Below are 19,849 nucleotides of genomic sequence, written 5' to 3' on the forward strand. Positions count from 1 at the left end.
GTTAAATATTACAGTTCATGACAGATTAATTAAAAAAAAAAACTGAAAAAATGGCTTGTTTGGAAGGGTTTCCAAGTTTCCACTATCTCTAAAAACAATGTGGCAGCAAATGTGCACCAGAATCAAACGGTGTATCGGCACAAACACCACCTCCCAACACTCACACATGGTGGTGGAGGGCTGATGGTATGTGCAGTCAAATGAGAGGCTATGTCTGCCCGCTAAAATGCGGCCCAGTCAAGTCATGCAAGCAGTGGAGCAATGCTGTATAAAAAATAAATGGGTCGAAATGCCTCTACGATGATGTAAGACACTAACTAATAAAGTGAGACAGAAAATGGCTCAGTTATGTTTCTAAAGGTGGTTCACCTAACTTGGTACCCATTTTCATTTTGGCTACATCTTTGTTTAATTAATAACGATACTGAGTAATTGTGGGTTTGTTCTTTTAAAATAATCTCTGTATTTAAAGCTGGTTCGTGTTAATCGTGTGTTTCTTTTTCAGATCAGAGCACCTATATGTATTCTTCATGCAGTGGAGTCCGGACATGTATGGAGAGGGCATCAGGGGGATGGGACAAGAACCTGGATTCATGGTGATCAAAAAGAACGTTGCATCGGAAACCCCTGACGATGAGCCCATCAATGACCTTAATGTGAAGGAATGGGAGGTAAGGTCAGAGTGCAGACGTTTCCTCACCAGGCCAGAAGTTGCATCTTTGGTGTTGTATCAAGCCTCACAGATATGGATTAAGTTTTCTGGTCTAAACTGGTTTAATCCATATCCTGTGAACCACAAGTTGATGTGCTAGATTTTATATTCATTTATACGTTAAAGTAAATGTTAAATAATTGATTTGCTTTCATTACGCAGTGCATATTGTGAATGTATTGTGTAGATCTTGTTTGAACACCATTTGAATTTTGTAATTGTCAAGCCTCTGTTTTGTATCCTACTTCTGTATTTTTGCTCTGTTTTTGTAGCACTGCATATCTTTTTAGTTGAGTAGTAAATTTATGTCAACTTTTCTATCACTTTGCAAGTTATGTAAGATGTGTCACACTTGCTTTGCTTGGAAATGCACTTCTCTGACCTTCCAACCAAAGTGTTTTGCATGTTTGTGTAATTAATTTTTTTAATTCCTCTGAGTCACTGTATGGTAATTCCATCACATGTCTTGTGATTGTCTCAAGTGTTGGTCAGCATTTGTCACCTTCAGTTGCTGAATGACAAATGACCAACACCACTATGAGTTCCTTATGCCATTTCGGTTATGAAATGCTCCCTGAAGGGAAAGTGACACTGATGTGGGTTCTTCCTGTCTGATGAAGACGAAAGGAAGAGCATATTGAGATTTTTGCTAGTCTAGGGTACATTGGTTCTGCTTTGCACCGAGAAGGATACGGTCTACTGTAGTCAACTGAGACCAGCCCTGTGATTAATGCAAGGGATGCTTTCATTGTAGGAAGAAATTGATACGATGGAGGCTGTGCCCTGCATTTAAATTTTAATGAAAATGAATGATGTAGGAAACAAAGTGGACTGATTTGTTTGTCTGTGGACTCCAGGCAAACAGAGGCAACATGATCCATTACATCTGAATAAGTAAATAGGAATCGGAAGCAAGAAGTTTTAGCGACGTGTAACAAAAGGTTGGGGTTTCATTATTTTATTAACTTATATTTAAAAACAGAAATTGATTATTTCAATCCGCTTTTATCACACCACACAATCTGATACAGTCCAGATAAAGTACTTTGGGACAGCGGTGTAGCTGTTTCTTTAAGTTGTGTCGGTTGTGAAATGGGTGTGATCGATTTCCTCTTTTAACCAATAGGACGCCGGTTTCCGTCCGATCCTGTGTCGTCATTGGACCTCAGCGATGTCATACAAGTCAGACATCGCAGCGACCCTTGAGGGGAAATAAAGCTTCTATTTTAGTCGAGCAGTATCCCAGGCTGTCTGCCAAACTCCGTCTGCTAGTCTCGAAGTGACACGGAGAAACTTCAAGGAGCTGTAATGTGACCGCCCGGCTTTAACATCGCCCAGTAAGCAGGAAATGTTCTCTAGGAGGGGGAAGGACCACGAGAAACGGCAGACCCCTAAGTACACCTGTGTATGTTGTCTGTTCTCCATGTTCTCAGCCTCAAAGCGACATATATTTCTTTATGCTCAGTTGTTGTTGTTAGCGGGCTAGGCTAACGTGCTAGCGCAGCTCGTTAGCCTGCTGGGTCCTTGTAGTTTTGGGACCAAGCGGCTCCTGTCTAACTACTGGTTGGCTGTATTGACACTGACTGCTAATCTGTTCTGGTCCTGTTGGCAACATGTGTCCCAGAGCTAGTGGTACCGAGTCCTGTAGTAACACCCATTTATTTGTCAGCGCGATGACACAACCCACTGTTCATTGAGTTTTCTCTTATCTCCCATGTTCTTGCTTTATGGTTAAAATATTTAACTCTTAGCCCAAACAAGAATATATTTTTTATGTAGAATAAAACCTACCTGCTGCATTTTACAGGTCAGCATTTTACCAAAAGGTCACAGTAGTTTGGTGACAACATGAGCAGGGCATTATCTCAGTCACTGAAAACAACAGTGTGAACACAAAAATAAATCGCTTTTCTACAGTAAAATGACACTTTATAATAACAAATCAAAGCATTTAGGTGTAAGAACATTTCTAAACACATTTTAATCAGTTTGCATAACTTTACTAAATTGCTTACAAGCAGAGGGGATACCGTGAGCTGTTTTGTAGATAAACAGACACAGCAACCCATGCAGAAGACCACAGAAATACGACCTGGCTATTAGGCTGCTGGAAGCAGATGACAACTCTTCTCATTTTATTCTGCAAGCAGAGAGGACAGAAACCTTCCTTATGCAGATGCTGTGTCAGATGGACAATCTAAAAACGCTTTCATAGTCTGGTGGTCAAAAATGGCCTTAGTCATAAACTTTTAAAACCAATTAAGTCATTAAAACAAGGAACAGCTTTATCCTTAGCGTATTAGAGCTAGCATATGAAGCTGAAAGAAAAGGCAAATATTGATGTGCGAGCTAGAGCATAGAACTGCAATACACAGAATGTGCCTTTAGATAATGTCACGATGTCAACACGTTCCAAGCTTCCACGATCTAATATCGCTTTATCGACCACCCCTAGTGAAAATGGATTTTTATATGTAGTTTGTGTGTTTATAGTGTTTGTGATTGTGTATCTCATTCCTGGTGCGTCTGCTATCCTCCCTGTGTTTGCTCACCGGCAGGAAGCTCTCCATGGAGCGTGGAGCAGCACAGGGTGTCTTGTTGTTGGACTGTAGCCGATTTCAGCGGCCCAGCCTGGACTTTAGAGTTGTTAATGACAAACGGCTTCGGCAGGTTTTGTTGCATCACTCGGACCACAGCTGCTGTGTGTTAATGAATAGGATTCTCACACTTGGACTCTACCTGCTTTCCCTCTCTGCTCACATCCTCATCAGATCATTTTTTAAGAATGGAACTGCAGGATCTTTAGTAGAGAGGTATAATGGGTTGCACAAACATGCAAAACAACAAAATGCTCTAAAATAGTCTGTTTATCTCCTTTTCTCTAAGCTCAGATCTTAACAAAGGCTTTCTGCCTGTTTCAGTTTGTGTATGCAATCCTCTACCATGTTCCTAGTTGTAACAAGAAGTGCTGAAACCGCGCTTCCCTACTACTGCTAGTCAACTCTTTCAGAACTCATCTTTTCTTCCCAATGGCCAGCAAATAAAAGTGGCCAAGTTTTATGTTCCACTTGTTCCTGTGTTTGTGCTGCCAGGTAGTGTCTCTAGCGGAGTACCACCGTCGGATTGATGCACTAAACAGCGAAGATCTGCGCTCGCTCTGCAAACGACTCCAGGTGCCCTGACCAGCCTCGTTTACCCCTCTGTCTGCTCTGCCCAGCACGGCTTCTCTCCGCATCCACACTGTCTCCTTTAGGCTCACTGCTCCCTTCAGGCTCTGGTTGCTGATGATGTTGCAAAAATACCCTAAGAAATAGTGATGCGGGTAGTAAATACCATAGCTGGAATAGTTTTAGCTCATTATACCCATTTAACCCTGAAAGACCAGGTATGCAGGGAATAACTTTGGTGGGAAAAGGTTTATCACTCTGCTACAGACATGTTGGCCTGTGAGGTTTTCACGTAACATCAGTCTTATCTGTGTGTCTCAGGCTTCCCCTTTTAGACCCGTTGCTGTTGCCATGCAGCATTACAGTCTTTTAAATGAGTTGTTTTATAAGTTATAAGCTGTTTAGTCATGATTGTAGCCAAATATGCAGATTGTATTTAAGACACTTGGAAGTGGGTTGTTCAGTAAGCAGCTCTCTCTGAATGTTTGGAATGCAGACTGCATAAATACTGAGCGAGACACAATGAGAGCCTGTTGCAGTGATGAGAGGGCGGAGTGAGACTCCCCTTACAAGATGAATGATCTTGTCTGAAGACAATGCAGGACGGCAATATTTGAATTAGGACTGAAACGGGAGAGGCTCCCGGCCGCTGGTGGCAAAGTGCTCCACAGTCAGCCTCTGCTATCGAGAAAGATAAATAACCCGCGACAGTTCTTTTGTCCAGCAAAAATGTCAAATTGAAGAGTTCAAATTAGTCATTGGGTCCGTTTCCTATTCACTGCGCATTCCCGTTTCCCAGACAGCGTCTCTGCCTGCGCTCTCAGTCCTGCCAACCCAGTCCTGATCATCCAGCCTTGGAAAGAGACAGGAACACATTCAGCTGTCGCCATCAGATTGTTGGAGTGTCAGCGTGTTGCTAGTAAACGCTGTATGTATATTCTTCTGGCAGGACAGCTAGCACTCCAAAAGAATGCACAGTTTTATCTGAGTTTTAGTCGCCGGGTTTCCTCCTGCCATCCAGCCTGGACCAAATTACCTGAACTTTTTAGAGATTATTTTCTGCCCCAGCTTTTAGAGTTACTTGTTCGTTGTTACAGTTAAATACAGCGTGACTAGTTGAGCTAGATACACCCGTTATGTGTTATAATGGTAAACCAATAACTGAACCCAGTCAGTGTCTCAGGAAGTTCAAACTGCTTCATGCTGCACATGGATGTCTCACGATTATTTGCGCTTGTAGATTACCACCAAGGAAGAGGTGAACTCCAAGCATGGCATGTCGATCAAAGCTGAGCTGGAGCCTGAAACGTTTAAACCCAACCTCAAAGAACCCAGTGAACTCCTGGAGGCCGACCAGATAGAGAAGGTAGTGTAACATTATACATCCATGGCATATGAGACTGTAGTTGTCAAGAAATCTTAATATGTTACTCCCTAATAAACAGTCTGTTAAAAACGAAACTGTGCTAAGCTGGTGCCACATATTACTATTCCAACCCTTGTTGTTCAACACTTGTAAAACACTGCTTCACTCTAATATTTCCTTTATTGTAATCGGTCTGTAGCGCATTACAGTTGGTTTACTTTTAGTCAGCACCACAAACACTGTTGCTAGCAATACAAATGAAGATTTATGTACATCTGCATATAGGCTGTAGGGACAACAGCTGTAAATAAACTATATTCATGTAAGAGAACGGCTCAGTCAAAGTAAAGACCCAAATCCAATTGAGAATCTGTGAAAAGTAATGTTCACGGACGCAAACCATCCAGCAGGACTGAGCTTGAGCCTATTTGTAAAGAATTTGCAAAGTTAATAGAGACATACCACAAAAGGCTTTCAGCTGTAACGGCACCCAAGAGCGTATCTACAAAGTCAGGGTGGCTGGAAATAAATGCAGGCCACAATTTGTAGACTTGTAATTCTAGAAATAAAGAGAATAAGTTTAGTTTTCTTTAGACTTGAAAATCATCCATTATTTCCCTACTTTTCCATTGGATCACATAAAATCCCAATGAATCCAACGGAGTCCTCTGTCCCAGAGTTAACGTTCAGTGTTGTGTTTTGGGAGTAGATGCAGTCTCTGCTGTAACATCTCTGCAGGTTCCCATGCAGCTACTGTTAGGTAGCTCAGTGACTACATTCAGCAGGAGAACCTGCCCACCCAGTTGTCACCTAATGTGTCCCTGCATAGACACACAGAAGAATGTTCATAATTACCTGATGAGTAACTAGATAACCAGTTTTGGTTTTTGGGATGTAAATGACTTATACTAAGATAGGAACTCTACAGTCTGTGCTCATAAACCAGCATATAGATGGACAAATCTCATTACAGGGAACAAAATCAAGCAGTTTCATGTTAAAAGTTCTGACAATAATTCCATGTTTTAGTCGGTGCTTTTTTTATCTTTGTACACTGTGCTGTTTCTCAGCCACGTCTGTTGTCTTTATCTCCCCGTTCCCTCAGCCATTGTTAATCCTTTGGTCTGTCTGCAGCAGCGCCGGCGGGCTCTCTGAGGAACGGCAGAGCCTCTCTTTTTCTCGTGGCTGATCTCGATGTTTTGTGCCCTGTTACTCTTCCTTAAACACCAGATGGTGTTAAAATGTCACCGCACGTGTAATTGAGCATTGGTGGCTGTGGCCTTTTCAGTGCTTCAATGTCTTTTTTTTTTTTTTTCTCCTCTTGATCCCCCCCCACACACACACACACCACACACACTCACGCAGCTTGCCAGGAATCTCCCACCACGGACCATCGGGTACCCCTGGACGCTGGCGTTTGGCACTTCAAAGCACGGCATGAGCATCAAGACGCTGTACAGAACCATGCAGGGCCAGGACACCCCGGTTCTCATGGTGATTAAAGACAGCGACGGCCAGGTGAGCTGGACATGACGGGGAGGCTCTGCTGTTGTACAGTGGAGCTATATTTCAGGTCTGATTCTACCCCTGCTCAGTGTTTCCTGTCTCTTTCCTCAGGTGTTTGGTGCCCTGGCGTCTGAACCCTTTAAGGTCAGCGACGGCTTTTATGGCACAGGAGAGACCTTCCTCTTTACCTTCAATCCAGAGTTTCAGGTACAACATCCATCTAAGGCTGTCAGGCTTGGATAAAAGTTTCCCGTTCTCCAGAGGACCTGGGGTTCTGATTTGCTGCACAACAGGAACAAAAAGAAGTCAAGTAGATTTTGTGAAATGGTAGACATGGAGAAGTTGAAGCTGTGAGCATTAGGCGCACAACCTTTTCATCAGAATAAATCACACCAGATATCAGCAGAGGAGAATTGCAAAGGCATATTGTTGTTGCAATATATCAAAGACAAAGATTTTAGACAAGTGTTTGTGCTTATAAAAATGATTTGACACAAAATCTGAATATCTGAGTTACAGGTTTTCCTGTTGATTCTTGACTGGTTTCTGCTTTGGTCTTCAGTATCTGATTACTATAAAAATGTCACTGAATACCTGTTCTCCACAGGTGTACAAATGGACTGGTGACAACATGTTTTTCGTCAAAGGAGATATGGACTCCTTGGCTTTTGGTGGTGGAAGGTAAGCCAGATCCAACTTATTGGAGCCATATCTGTCATTGTCCGTTTGATCACTTCATGTTTAACTATTGCATTAATATATATCCGATTTCTTTTGGTTGTTTAGTTTGCTAAAAGGAACACAACAGGACCACTCACTGCTTACATTTGATTTTGAAAAGTAATATAAGATCCGACTTTTGGAGAACCCACAAATGGTTCCAAAATGGAAGAAGCCAAAGGTCCGGTTCTGGCCTGAATTTTATATTCAGGCATCATAGCTCAGACTGGATGTCAAATTAGTTTCAGGCTTTTAATTATGAGCCTGCAAGGTTGAACAGCTGTTGGCACTGTTGTCCGGTTCTGGGTTCAAATCCCGGCAAGGTCATGCATGCTCCTCTTGCAGACACACACGGATACATGTGTGTGTGTGTCTGCTGTAATAAACTGGTGACTTGCATAGGCTGCACCCTGCTTCACACCCAGTGGCCACCATCAAAAAGGAAGTAGTATGCATGCATGTATGTTCCATCATGTGTAAGAACATAAAAATTGCACTAAATTCTTGTTTCCAAAAATCATTGGAAGTTATTTGTAACATAATCATTCCCCTCTGAAAAAGCAACTCTGCAAAGAAATCATTATAAACCCAGAGTTACTGATGTTCATGTCTATTATGGTTGGACGGTAGCCTTTTAAACTGAGCTGTAAGTTAGAATTATTAAACCTGTTCTACAAATGTGAAAATGTTCGCCAACATGAGTACTTTTTAAAGTAGCATTCAGTAGCTTTAAACTCAGTAAAATGTCTCTTGACTTCTCTTCCAGCGGCGAGTTTGGCCTGTGGTTGGACGGAGACCTCTACCACGGCAGGAGTCACTCCTGTAAAACCTTTGGGAACCCCATGCTCTCCAAAAAGGAGGATTTCTATGTCCAGGACATAGAGGTGTGGGCTTTTGAATAACAAATCGGTGCACCACAGGGAAAAAACAAGTCCTACAAAGGACAAACCAAGGAGTGGTCCTACTTCAGAACAATGGCAACATCCCAAACCTAACTGCACATCACCAAGGCTCCCCTGTCTGGAAGCCAGCTATTGGATGCTTGTTGTGCATTACTACTGCAGTTATTATGGAGCTTTGTTGTTTTTTTGTGTGAAAAATTTCCTATGTGTGTATCTTATTACAGCCTTGTGCTGCATCTTTGCAGAGTAGGGAGAGTAAGAAAAAGAAAGGTTGTGCTAAAGCAAGGTGGGGACCATGGGGCTTCACTGAATGCAACTGGAGTTCCTCTCTGAGGTCATAGGTCAAGATGATTGTGGCTGAGGTTTGGGACTGCTGCAAGTAAGACAGCTGCCCCAACACACCCCAGTAGTGCATCACAACTTTGAAGATCCTCAAGGAATCCCATCACCACCACCCTCTGGGATCCGGCCTAGAACCTTTTCTTCAATAGGATGTTACTCACTGTGCGGTCAGCCTTTATGGAGAGAGACCCAGTTAGAAGGAGAGACCGTAGACAGGAGCTGAACACATTCCATTACTCTTGATTGTGGAGTGTCAAAAGTGGTGATTTGTGGTGAACATAAAAAAACACATCTGCAGCAGGATCTGTTGACATTAAACTAAGAGAAGAGCGAATATTTGCTGTGTGTGTAGTGAGGAAGGGGGGACGGTTGTCTTTTTACAGTCCAGTTTTGGGTTGTCCCCTGAGACTTAACGTATTGAGTATTGTGTATTGTAGTCCTCCCGTCGTTCACTGTCACAGCACACCACCCGAAAGCACATAGATATAACCACATCACCCATTTTCGTATCGTTCTGTTCAGTGGGTGTACGTGTGAGTCCAGTTAACACCAGCTCCCCTCGGCCGGATGCTGGCTGTACTGTTCGTAGACAGTAACGTGTTGCAATAGATTTGTGGAATATGCAAATAAACTGTCCTGTGACCTCAAATAACCCGCCGGGTTGCGGCATTTTTGTCGTTGCCAGTCGCTCTTTCAAGAGAGAAACGTGTAAAGCTTTTACGTCTTGATATACATAATTGCTTCTCTGGGTATCATTTGAAGGCCTGAGAGGTGGTTACCTGTTTTACATGCATATATGACAATTATATATTGTATATATGATTATATGAGGTTATATAATCATATATATTTTGCTGTTGAGTGTGACAGTTATATATTTGTGCTGATATTTCAGCTGCTACGATATATTGTATATTACCTTGTAAATTAATGTTAAAATAGAAGACATGTTGCTATATAGATATATATAATTACATAATCCTACACAAACACACACATATATATATATATATATATATATATATTATAAATATATATTATATATATTTATAATATATATATAATATATATATATACGTGTATATATATATATATATATATATACATAATATATATATTATATATATATTTATACGTGTGTATATATATATAATGTGTGTGAATCAATGGATTGCTTCTAGCACTTTAATCTGGTTCAAAAGCGTCAGGTTCTTAGATTATCTTAGAAGTAGCTGTACAGTATTTTTTTTTCTCCTTTGTCCATAATGATAACTATTAACTGTTACTAGAAAGCTTGCTGCTACCAATATCAACAGGAATATGCCCTAATGCACTGAGGGAAAAAAGGATTACTCTGAGGATGTAAAAGGGGATAAAATGTTGTTAAAGACAGCAGCAGGCCTCGGTTTCTCTCCACACGTGATCGTCAGGTGAGTCTGACCCGGTGTGAAGGCAGATGCACATAAACCTGGGAGAACACAACCCTCCTCCATGGACTCCTGACTTTTCTTCTCCCCTCATATTCTGGTCTTCCACGCCAGTATTTGTGTCCATGTGGAAAGTCACAGCAAGTAAATATGTTTACTACTTTAATTTCACCAGAGCATTGTATCAGTGATGTACAAATCCTAATAAAGCTGAAGTAATTGTAACCTGTGAGGTGTCTGCGTTTTTGATTTTTTTTTAAGTCATCTTTTATTTGAGAGGCAAGTCTGAGAGCAGTTTGCACCGCAGAAGTAACTGTGCATTGCTCTTCAGAAAGGATTCATAGCCTTTGAACTTCATCGTGTTTGTTTTTGGTTACAGAGACAAACTTTAGTGTACTTTATTGGGATTCTTCTTGTCAGAGACCAACAAGTGGCACACAGTTCTAAGTGGGAAAATGTTGCATGATTTTAAGAATTTGTATAGACAATCTTAAATTGTGCCTTTCATTTGTATTCAGCCCTTAAAAGCTTTGTTACAGAACATTAAGTTGGAAACAGCTGACAGGCCAGGGAAAATGATATGGAGACATTTACAGGTTTACGGCACAGTTGGGTTGTATAATGATTTCCAAAGCTTTGAATATCTCAAAAAATGGAATCAGTGTGGCACAAATGCAAAATCTTCTCAAATCTACCCTTTAAGGAAGAGTATAAGGAAGAAAGCCATGAGAAGTTGCATTTGTAGTTCGCACTGTACAGTTGGCTGTAGGGGTCACAGCAAATAAATGGAAGAAGGTGTTCTGGTCAGATGAGACTAAAGTTGAACTTTTTGACTTGCATCTAAAACGTTATATCTCAGAAATGTAACATTGCGCATCGATCTGAAAACATAATCCTTAATGATGAAGCATGTTAGTGGCTGCATCATGGTGTGGGCTTGCGTTTCCTAAGCAGAGATGGAAAAACTGGTCAGAATCCAGATCTAAATTCAATTTATGAAATTTGTGCTTGATTTGATGACTGATCAGTCATGCATCTAATCGGAGTGACCTTGAGCTATTTTACAAGGATAATTGGGTGCAGGTTTCTGTCTAAATGTAAAGCTGGTGGAGACATACCCTAAAAGACTTGGATTGCAGATGGAAGTGAAGGGCTGGACACATGTATGCAAACAGTTCTGAAAGGCACTTTGTGTTGCTACACAATCACAATGTGCATCTTCAAGTCTGCACTGTAAAATAATCTGCCGGATATATGTGAAAGTTTAGTGTGAGTCTAAAAGTAAACAGTGTGCCTCTTCATGGCCTGGACCCTTCATAACGCTGGTTCAGCTGTAATGGCTCTTTAAGTGACTTCTTGTGGCTACAGGTGAGACCTTTTTTCTTTGTCGTCATCCTGTTTATATTTTAGGTTTTTAATCTATTGAGTGAATATTTTGAAGTTCTTGAGCGTTAAAACCTCCTGTGATGAGAGGTTAATTGGTTACTGAACTCGGAGCTTAAAAAACAACAACACTTTTTAATGTTGTTACTCCAGTCAGTTAAAGAAACTGACTTGCAGGACATAAACTCTGAAATATGCTGCATAAATCCTAATATTCTTTTGTACCATCTCCTGAGTTTAAATTCTAAAGCACAACATGGTGCCTTAATCCAGATTATTGTGACTTGATCAGCTTAAAAGCAAGTTTGAATTGTCTGACTGTGAGCTTGCGCCATCTGCTGGTCATATATTAGTATTCATTACACACTAGACCTGGGATATTTTATCAAACACCTTAACTCCAACTACTTTATGAAAAATCTTCAAATTAAGTCAGTTTCTCTACAACAAGTAAACCAAACTGAACCACTGATCAACTTAAAACTTTAGAAATGATTTTAATTATGCTTTGAATTTTATAAATAAAACTAATCCCATTAAAGTATAGCAATGTAAATAAAAATAGTGATGCCATTATGTTATCCCATGACCTATTCCCATTTCTCTTAAGTTAATATATTTACACAAAATCCAGGCGGGCAAAGACTGGAAATACCAAATGTTTTACTGAAAGTACTGTAGGTCCTTTGCTCAGTAAAACCAACTGAAAGTACAAAGGAATTTTGTTTGGAAAAAAAATACAAAAGCCTTCGGTTTGGCATCCCCATATCTGTGCTTTCAATTTAAAATATAAAAATTAGTTTTTCATCAACATTACAAAACAAATTGCAACACAAAAATATACATACAAGGGTCAGGCTCTTAGCTAGGTCCCAGATAAAATCTGCAGCAGAAAGGGCTCCCTGTTCAAAAAATGGCCTTTAAGGCATTCCTGCCTAATTAGTCCATATTCAAACATATACGGTTAAAGAGAAAGACAAGGCCAGGTGAATTTGGTCTACTAACAGCCAACATGCACAGATGCAGAAGTGGGTTGCAGTTAAAAACATCTGCACTTGTCCTACTCTGAGGTCAAATCAAAGACTCAAGCCAAAATGTCTTCTGTAAAGCAGGCCTGTTGTCTGTCGCAACCGATGCACCTGATCGGTGTTATAGTCACCAGAACTAAAACACAAACAGGGCAGTTAGGGTGGAGGCGTGGTTCATCATATGTCCCCATGTTGTACTCTCTAGTAGACCAGGTACTTCAGTTCAGAATAGATGAGTGGGAACAAGACGGTGCAGGCCCGGTACAGGATGGCGGCGCTCTTAAACAGAGCTCGAGGTTTGGTGCTCCACGATTCAGACTTGAAGTTGTAGTACATTGCATACAGCGCCACGGCAAAGAAGTGTCCAATAAGGGTCATGGGTTTAGGTGATAAGCTGTGGAAACATAAAGGTTTTTATCCTTAAATGTCAGTTTTAAAGGAATAGTTTGACATTTTGGAAAGTCTGGTGAAATGGTGACCCCTCTAGGCTGTGGTTATTCCAGTAGTTTGTGCACCTTTTTCTGCCAAACGTTTTCCTTCCTCTCAACTTTCCATTAATATGCTTGGATACAGCACTCTGTGAACAGGCTATTTTTTTTTCTTCCCATGACCTTTGTGGGTTACCTTCACGTAAAGGGAGTCGATGTCTGCTGGTCAACGGTCAAGTGAGTAGTTTTCATTATAATTATGTAAGTCATAACATTTCTGTATTAAAAATTCATATTTTATGTTGCCTCTAAATCATTCTTTCAGTGTATTTAGATGCACCTGTATTTCCGTTTTGTGTAAAGAAATATCATGCAAACTCTACCAGTGTGAGTGTGCTTTTCAGATGTACAATATTTGAAAATTGCAGATGTGCGTATTTGCTGCTTACACTGAGAGGAGTCCAATGGGCCCAGTAATGCACTGTCCACCAAGTTTAAAATACTGGAAACAGGCTTTTCTTAGCTCATGAAGGGAATCTAATGAAACCAAAAACAAGTGTGTGATGAGAAACTGACACAAACACAAATTTAGATTATCTGTGCTTATGATTAACATAAACTTTTCCTCATGTGGCATTAGATGCACAGTGAAGCAATGACTCACCGTCAGTGGCCGCAAACAGCTCATACAGGGCCTGCGCCAACACATTCACTACAAAGGAATGTGATGACTTGCGTTCCCAGTGGAATTTTTTCTTTGCCTAGTGGGGGAAAAAAAACAGGGTGTTAAATTGCACTGGTCTATGGTCTCCCACCTATAGCAGAGTTTAATAAAACATGATGCAGCTCACTTCAGTTATAGATTCTACTCCTGCATAAGTTTGATCCAAAAAAAATCAACTGGCTGCAGCCACCGGACATGGCCGTGTGATTTATATCAGAGGTTGCACTATAATTGTCTTATTGTAGATATTCATTCCCAGTATTACCATTTTTATACCTCGCGAGCAAATTGCTCACCTGTAACAAAGCTGTCTCATCGTATAGATCTGGAATGTTCCTGAGCAGACTCCTCCAGATGTTTACGTCGTTGAGGGCAACACTCATCCCTCCCCCCGTCAGAGGATGCCTCATGTTGTAGGCGTCGCCCAGGAGGAGCACACCTGGAAATAACACTCGTCGGTTAGTCTAATATGAAGTGCTGTTAAGTTTAATGTGTATTTTATACTAATATTCTTGTAGTTTCCTTTGATTCCAGCATGCACTGATCTTTAAATCACATCCAGGGTGAAAGAAACTGGGGGGTGAGGGACAGAATAGCCTACAGGTGACCTCAGTGAGCATCTTGGCCTAGTTTACTGTGAGGCAAAACGTCCTGCTATGTTTCTACCTAAACGTAACAAACCTACTTTTAGTTAGGGTCACTTTGAAATGCAAAAAAAAAAAATGTTCTGTACCCGTTGTTTACTGATAAAGCCGTATCCTCTCTCAAGGTGTCTACTTTTAAGAAGACAGGCTTGTCAACTTTTTTTATAAAAATAATCAGTTCACCCAGTTTCTGAAACATATATAGCCAGATCCTACCCTCACCTCTACATTATTAATAGTGTATCATGTAAGTGTAGTGCATTTAACTGTTAGCATATCCTGTTTGTCCTACAGTAACCAAATGTGGTAAGGATAAGCATACAACATAAGGGAATTACATCAGAGCACCCTTATAGCAGTCTATATTGATAAAAGTATACATTTGGATTATGTTTTCTATTTTACCTTGAAATGCTAAGTAATTTTAAGATAATAACAAGGGAAGCATTAGTATGATTAAACCAAACATGTCATACAGCAGACGAGTTTGTTTATTCTATGTATTTTCCTCGGCTACGTCCTACCAGAAACCAATCAATAAGATTTCAGCACCTGGTTTGTTGACAGGGGAAGGAGGGAGGAAGCTGGCAGGCATGGACCTGAGGCGATCGTTCTGTAGCGCCTCCATGAAAGGCTCCTTTAAATGCTCTGAAGGAAGGGGAGAAAGGGAGAGCACAGGAGGTCTGTCACTTGGATGAAAGCCCACAGGTGCAAGCTGGTAACAACCATGAGAAGGAAGCCTTTTCTTTTGGAGTGAGAGTGTACATTTAACAATGCATCAGTGTGTCTGACTGCAGCAGTCCAGTCGGACCTCTGTCAAGGTTATTTGACCTGCTGCTTTGATAATGTGGCTTTGATATTTCAGCTGAATAACAGAGCACACTATGAATGTCAAATTCTTCAGCTGCAACCTCCCTGGTGGTGCACACACACCAGCCTGAAGTGGTTCCTAGAAAACACTTAATGATCCTGCTCTTTGAAAAGCTTTAATTGCAGTCAAAAGGTTCCTCTCTATCAAGGATTACAAGACAAAACAACAATCCAACATAAAGTGCTTTGAGTGAGATTTACCTGGCAGCTGTGGGTATATTTTCTCAGCCATATACCCTGGAAGGTCCCGAGGCATCTCCCCTCTGATGTCTACAAGCACCCTGGTGTGAGAGGAGGAGATCTGATAGATGAGCACCGGGCTGGGGTTGGCCAGAACCAGCTCGGCATGGTTGGCCTTAAACTGGGGACAGTCCTGTGGTTCGCAACAGAAGAAGCTGGTTTTATGACAGACACGTCATGTTAAACCTAGCGTTGCTTATGCATGCGCCTGTTGTTACTGTTCCTGAGGTGCCTTACAAATGTTTTTACATCCTTCTGACTTAAAGATGCTCCTCTCCCTACCTTCATGAGGCATCCAACAAAGTGAGAGGAGGTGCGAGCTTTCCCAGAGACAAGAGACTTTCTGAATTTGGAGAAGCAGCCGTCAGCCACCACAGTCAGCCCGGCGTGGATATCCTGGAGGATACAACACGGTTAGCGCCCTCTGAGATGATACTTTCCATGAGATGAGAAGCTAATCTGACAGTTAAAGCCAAAACCTTGACTTCTCCAGTTCCTTTATCCTTGTACTGCACTCCAGTTACACACCCATCCTCCTCAAGCAAACTGGTCACGGTGCCTTCTATAAACTTGACACTGGGGGGTGTAATAAAACAGTTAGGAACATTCCTTCCACATGGGCTAAAAAAGACCTAAACTTTTACATGGCATTATAGGTTCAATGTTTACTATCAAATAGAACAGCGAGCTAACTTTTGCCATAAGATGAGCATGGCACACTGTTTACCACAAGACTCAGCTTACGTTGGCTCAGCCATGGCAGCTCTCCTCAGTCCCACTATAAATCGGCCATGATGGAAAGCTCGTCCACACTGGACTCTTCCCTTCTCCCGAGGATAAGGGACCTCCACCTCTGACTGGGTCTCCATGTCATGGATCACATAGCCGTTCACCTGGTGGGCGTCCAGACCTTCCACTGAACCTGAGGCCAATCACAACGCAGCAGACCGCAGTTACACAGCACATCTTCACTACTGGACAAACAATAATATGAAGCAGAACTTGGAAAATTCTAAATTAATATTTAGTAGGTTAAAACTTGACAGCAGGTTTTTCCTTTTAATATGCTTAAAACAAACTGTTTGCTGTTTAGCTGCTCATTGTTTGAGAACTCTGTCTGTTGACATGAAAGGAAAAGAAACTTTGATAAAATTCACCTATTTTAATGTACTTCCACAGTTAGAGCCAGCCCAAGGTATAAGCGAACTAAGCATGTTAGGGCCTCCAAGCCAGGAGAGGGCCCCCAAGAGTGCTTAAAATCTCACCTAACTAGGCTGATAAATGTATGTTATTATTATTGAAACACTTTTTGAGATCACAAAAAAATAAAATCTACATGGTTTTATTTCTACTTTTTTGATCATCTTAGTTGCTTATCTCTGAGATTGTGACATTTTATGAACATTGAAACTGCAAATACATCTCAACAAGGATTTCACTATTTTCAATCGCTGCTTGTAAACACAACATTAAATTTGGTCTATTTTCCATGTTTCTGCAGACTCTGTACTAAAGCCCTGTACAGCGGTTAGCATCATCAGGATATTTGATCCTCCATAAAGTGCATCACAGGAGGAGAATCGGTCTCTGGTCAACTTTTTTCCTTCTAGTAAAAGGGAATGTCCAAAAGCCCAGACTAACAGAAAATTAGATGCCAGTTATGAGAATGAAACAGTGTTTACTGGTCTTCTGTCGAGTACCCCAAACAATTTGTTTGGAATAAATGTAAGTAAAGTATTTTTTTGTTGTTTTTTTAATGATTTTTTTATATTTATGTCTATGATTTTTTTTTTTTCCTGTGGTTTCATTTCTTTTAGCCAATGGCCACTAAGGAGGACCCATATTTAATTGCATGGTGAGCAGGTTTGCAAGAGGGAGAAAACCAAAGTTAGGGTTACAGAGGGTGGCGTCTTGGGGGTCACCAGGTCTCCATAACAACCATTAGACACTTTCTACATGTCAACCAGTTCTTTGGGAGTGATGCCAGAAATAAAAGCTATTTTTGTTCCACCATTACTGATGTGTGGATGGTTCACCAGATACAAGATAACCCTGCCTTCATCGCCATCTCAGTACCCAGACTTGAATCGCATGGAAAATCTTTGGGGTAATCCGAAGAATCAGGAAAGAGTCCTGACTCTGGAGGATCTATAGAGATCCTACCAAGAGGAAAGGTCAAAGATCCCTCTCTCAGTTTGCTCCACTCTACTGTAACGTTATAGAAGACTAATTGCTGCCCTGTTAACAAAGGGCGGTGGTATTTACAGCAGGAGTCCTAATAATGGTGCCAGCTGTGATTCTGTTCAAGACAATAATTTAAACATCAGATTTCTCCAGTCTGAACAGATTTACCCAAATTGAAGGTTGGATTTTTTTGTTGGAAATTAATTAATTTTAAAACTTTAAAACATAAATTTAACCAGGTGTGGCTAGCATTGGCGTTCTTCAGTTTTAGTGAGATGTATATTATTAATATTTCATATCAGATTGAAAGTTTAACACTGATTTGACTCATCAGGACTGAGGGTCATATTTGTTTGACCTTTTCTGTGCTTTTTTCTTCTTGTTGGCTGGTGGAAATGCTGACTTCACCTTTTCTACATCTGCCCTACTTTAACATGACTTTTTCTGTGATAGTATGATCTAACAGTTTATTCACACTTATTTTTTTATATACTTGATGGTATTATAATTACTTCTATTATGATGCCTTCAGGTAATTAAGTGCACACCCCCTCTCCTTCATAAAATCTGCATGGCTCCTAATATAATTAATAATTGTATGTGTTGTATGCTTTTCTGTCTTAACTGTCTCACTGTTCTGTTCTACGTTTTCTCTATGTAATGTCCCGTCACATTTTCTGAAATAAAAAAACATAACAAAAGAAATCTAAACTCGAGATCTGGACCATGTTGGGAAGTTTTCTGCCAGAGGACGGTAACAAACCTTCCAGTCCCAGCTCTGTGAGGGTTCTAAGTCCCCCAGGCTGGAGCAGCTCCCCCACGATCCTGTCAGGTTCCTTCAGGTCCCTCTCCACCACCGTCACCCTCCTCCCATCCCTGGCCAGGACAGCCGCCATGGCTGAGCCTAGGACCCCGGCCCCAACTATTACTACATCTGGCTCCGGGCCCTCAGAGGAGCCACAGAGTGATGCACCCTCTGCACTAGAGGACTCTGTGTCAGCTCTTATTCTTGTTCTCTTATTCTGCAAAAAATTAAAAACAGAAATGTTATAATCTCTGATTCCTAGACTTTACAAAGATGAAGCATTAAAAAAAACACAAGTAAAACAAAAAACAAATCAAATCAACAAGCAAGAAGTAAAGCCTATATCTACTGACTTACCTTTTTAGGGTTCTTCTCTGCTTTCTTGCTCGTTTGAGCTGCAGTTTGAGGGATTAAGCGGCTGACAAGAGGTAAAAATGACAAGACGCTCAAAGGCAAATATACTATCTGAGAGACTGAGAGTTTCTGACCATGAACAAATCTGATATATGAGATCAGCAGTCCGGCTGTGAGAAACAACGCTGCTATCAGGACCAGCTCCTTATGAGCCAAACTCAGCAGCATGTTGGACTTTTTGTAAAGATATGTGAAAGTTGCAACTCCCAGGAAGGTCCACATGGTGTAAAAAAAGTTTTAAAAAACGCTTAAAAATACAAAATGAAAATGTTTCTTCTTCTAACAGAAAGGGAAAAATTTTTTATGATTCTTCGGTTGCAACTAAAAATAATTAAAAAGCCCAAAGCCAGCAGCTGGTCGCAGACAGCTGGAGAGATGCTGCTGAATATTTTATGATAACAAACAGAGACCTCTCTACATTGGCTGGGGGCATGCTCTGTCTGCTGCTCCGCACAGCCCTCCAATCAGGACTGACGTCAAGGTGAGCAGAGCTCTCGCTACACTCTGATTGGACGCCGGGGCCACCACCAAGGCTTCTCTATGTCGCTGATTGGAGAGCCGCCCGGCAGGTTGGTAGTATGATGTGATGTCAATGGAAGTTGAGCGTTTTATTTCTTTTCTTTTTTTTTTTTTCCCTAAGCAGAAGCGACAGTAAAGATTACCTCTCTGCTCTCTGACAGGATGACTCACTCCGTGACTCTAAACCGATAATGTTCTGGGGTAAACGAAAGAGCCAGGAAAAAACACAGAGTGAGCGCTCTATCTTAATATTCTTTCTGAGTTAGTTACGTCTGAAAAGGCTGGGAAAAGTACACAGTAAAATAAGTTTTCATAAAATGTTAACCAAGCAGTAGCATATTATATAGGGAACTTGTGACATAATAGTCATGAAACATCAAACTGAGGTGACCAAGTTTCTGAAATTAAATCTGCGGACACGTCCAGCTGGGAGATTTAAGAAGAATTAAGTGTTATCAAAATAAAACG

The 19,849-nt window shown here is 41.0% G+C and overlaps 2 protein-coding genes across 4 annotated transcripts in view; one reads left to right on the forward strand and one right to left on the reverse strand.

The window, feature by feature from the left end:
* oxr1a (oxidation resistance 1a) overlaps positions 1-10,367 on the forward strand; it is a 240,598-nt gene extending 230,231 nt beyond the window's left edge. For 2 of the 3 annotated variants that reach the window (XM_047356468.1, XM_047356477.1), the window contains 4 exons: positions 506-671; positions 3,805-3,885; positions 5,120-5,245; positions 6,611-6,793. In XM_047356468.1, the coding sequence (XP_047212424.1) occupies positions 506-671; positions 3,805-3,885; positions 5,120-5,245; positions 6,611-6,778 (541 nt within the window). In that variant the 3' untranslated portion in view covers positions 6,779-6,793. Of the gene's footprint in view, positions 1-505; positions 672-3,804; positions 3,886-5,119; positions 5,246-6,610; positions 6,794-6,862; positions 6,959-7,358; positions 7,433-8,237 lie in introns of those variants that run through there. The other variant, XM_047356486.1, reaches the window with a different exon arrangement.
* A 1,630-nt stretch (positions 10,368-11,997) lies between these two features.
* On the reverse strand, positions 11,998-19,257 carry sqlea (squalene epoxidase a). The gene is made up of 11 exons (XM_047358810.1): positions 18,806-19,257; positions 18,407-18,665; positions 16,204-16,381; positions 15,939-16,035; positions 15,742-15,855; positions 15,421-15,592; positions 14,902-14,997; positions 14,002-14,144; positions 13,646-13,742; positions 13,431-13,518; positions 11,998-12,947 (listed from the first exon to the last, which is right to left on the reverse strand). Exons 1-11 carry the CDS (start codon positions 19,082-19,084, stop codon positions 12,755-12,757), a joined length of 1,716 nt encoding a protein of 571 aa, XP_047214766.1. The 5' UTR covers positions 19,085-19,257; the 3' UTR covers positions 11,998-12,754.
* Positions 19,258-19,849: the final 592 nt, after the last annotated feature.

The sequence above is a fragment of the Girardinichthys multiradiatus genome, chromosome 3, assembly GCF_021462225.1.
Source record: "Girardinichthys multiradiatus isolate DD_20200921_A chromosome 3, DD_fGirMul_XY1, whole genome shotgun sequence".
Lineage (NCBI taxonomy): Eukaryota > Metazoa > Chordata > Actinopteri > Cyprinodontiformes > Goodeidae > Girardinichthys > Girardinichthys multiradiatus.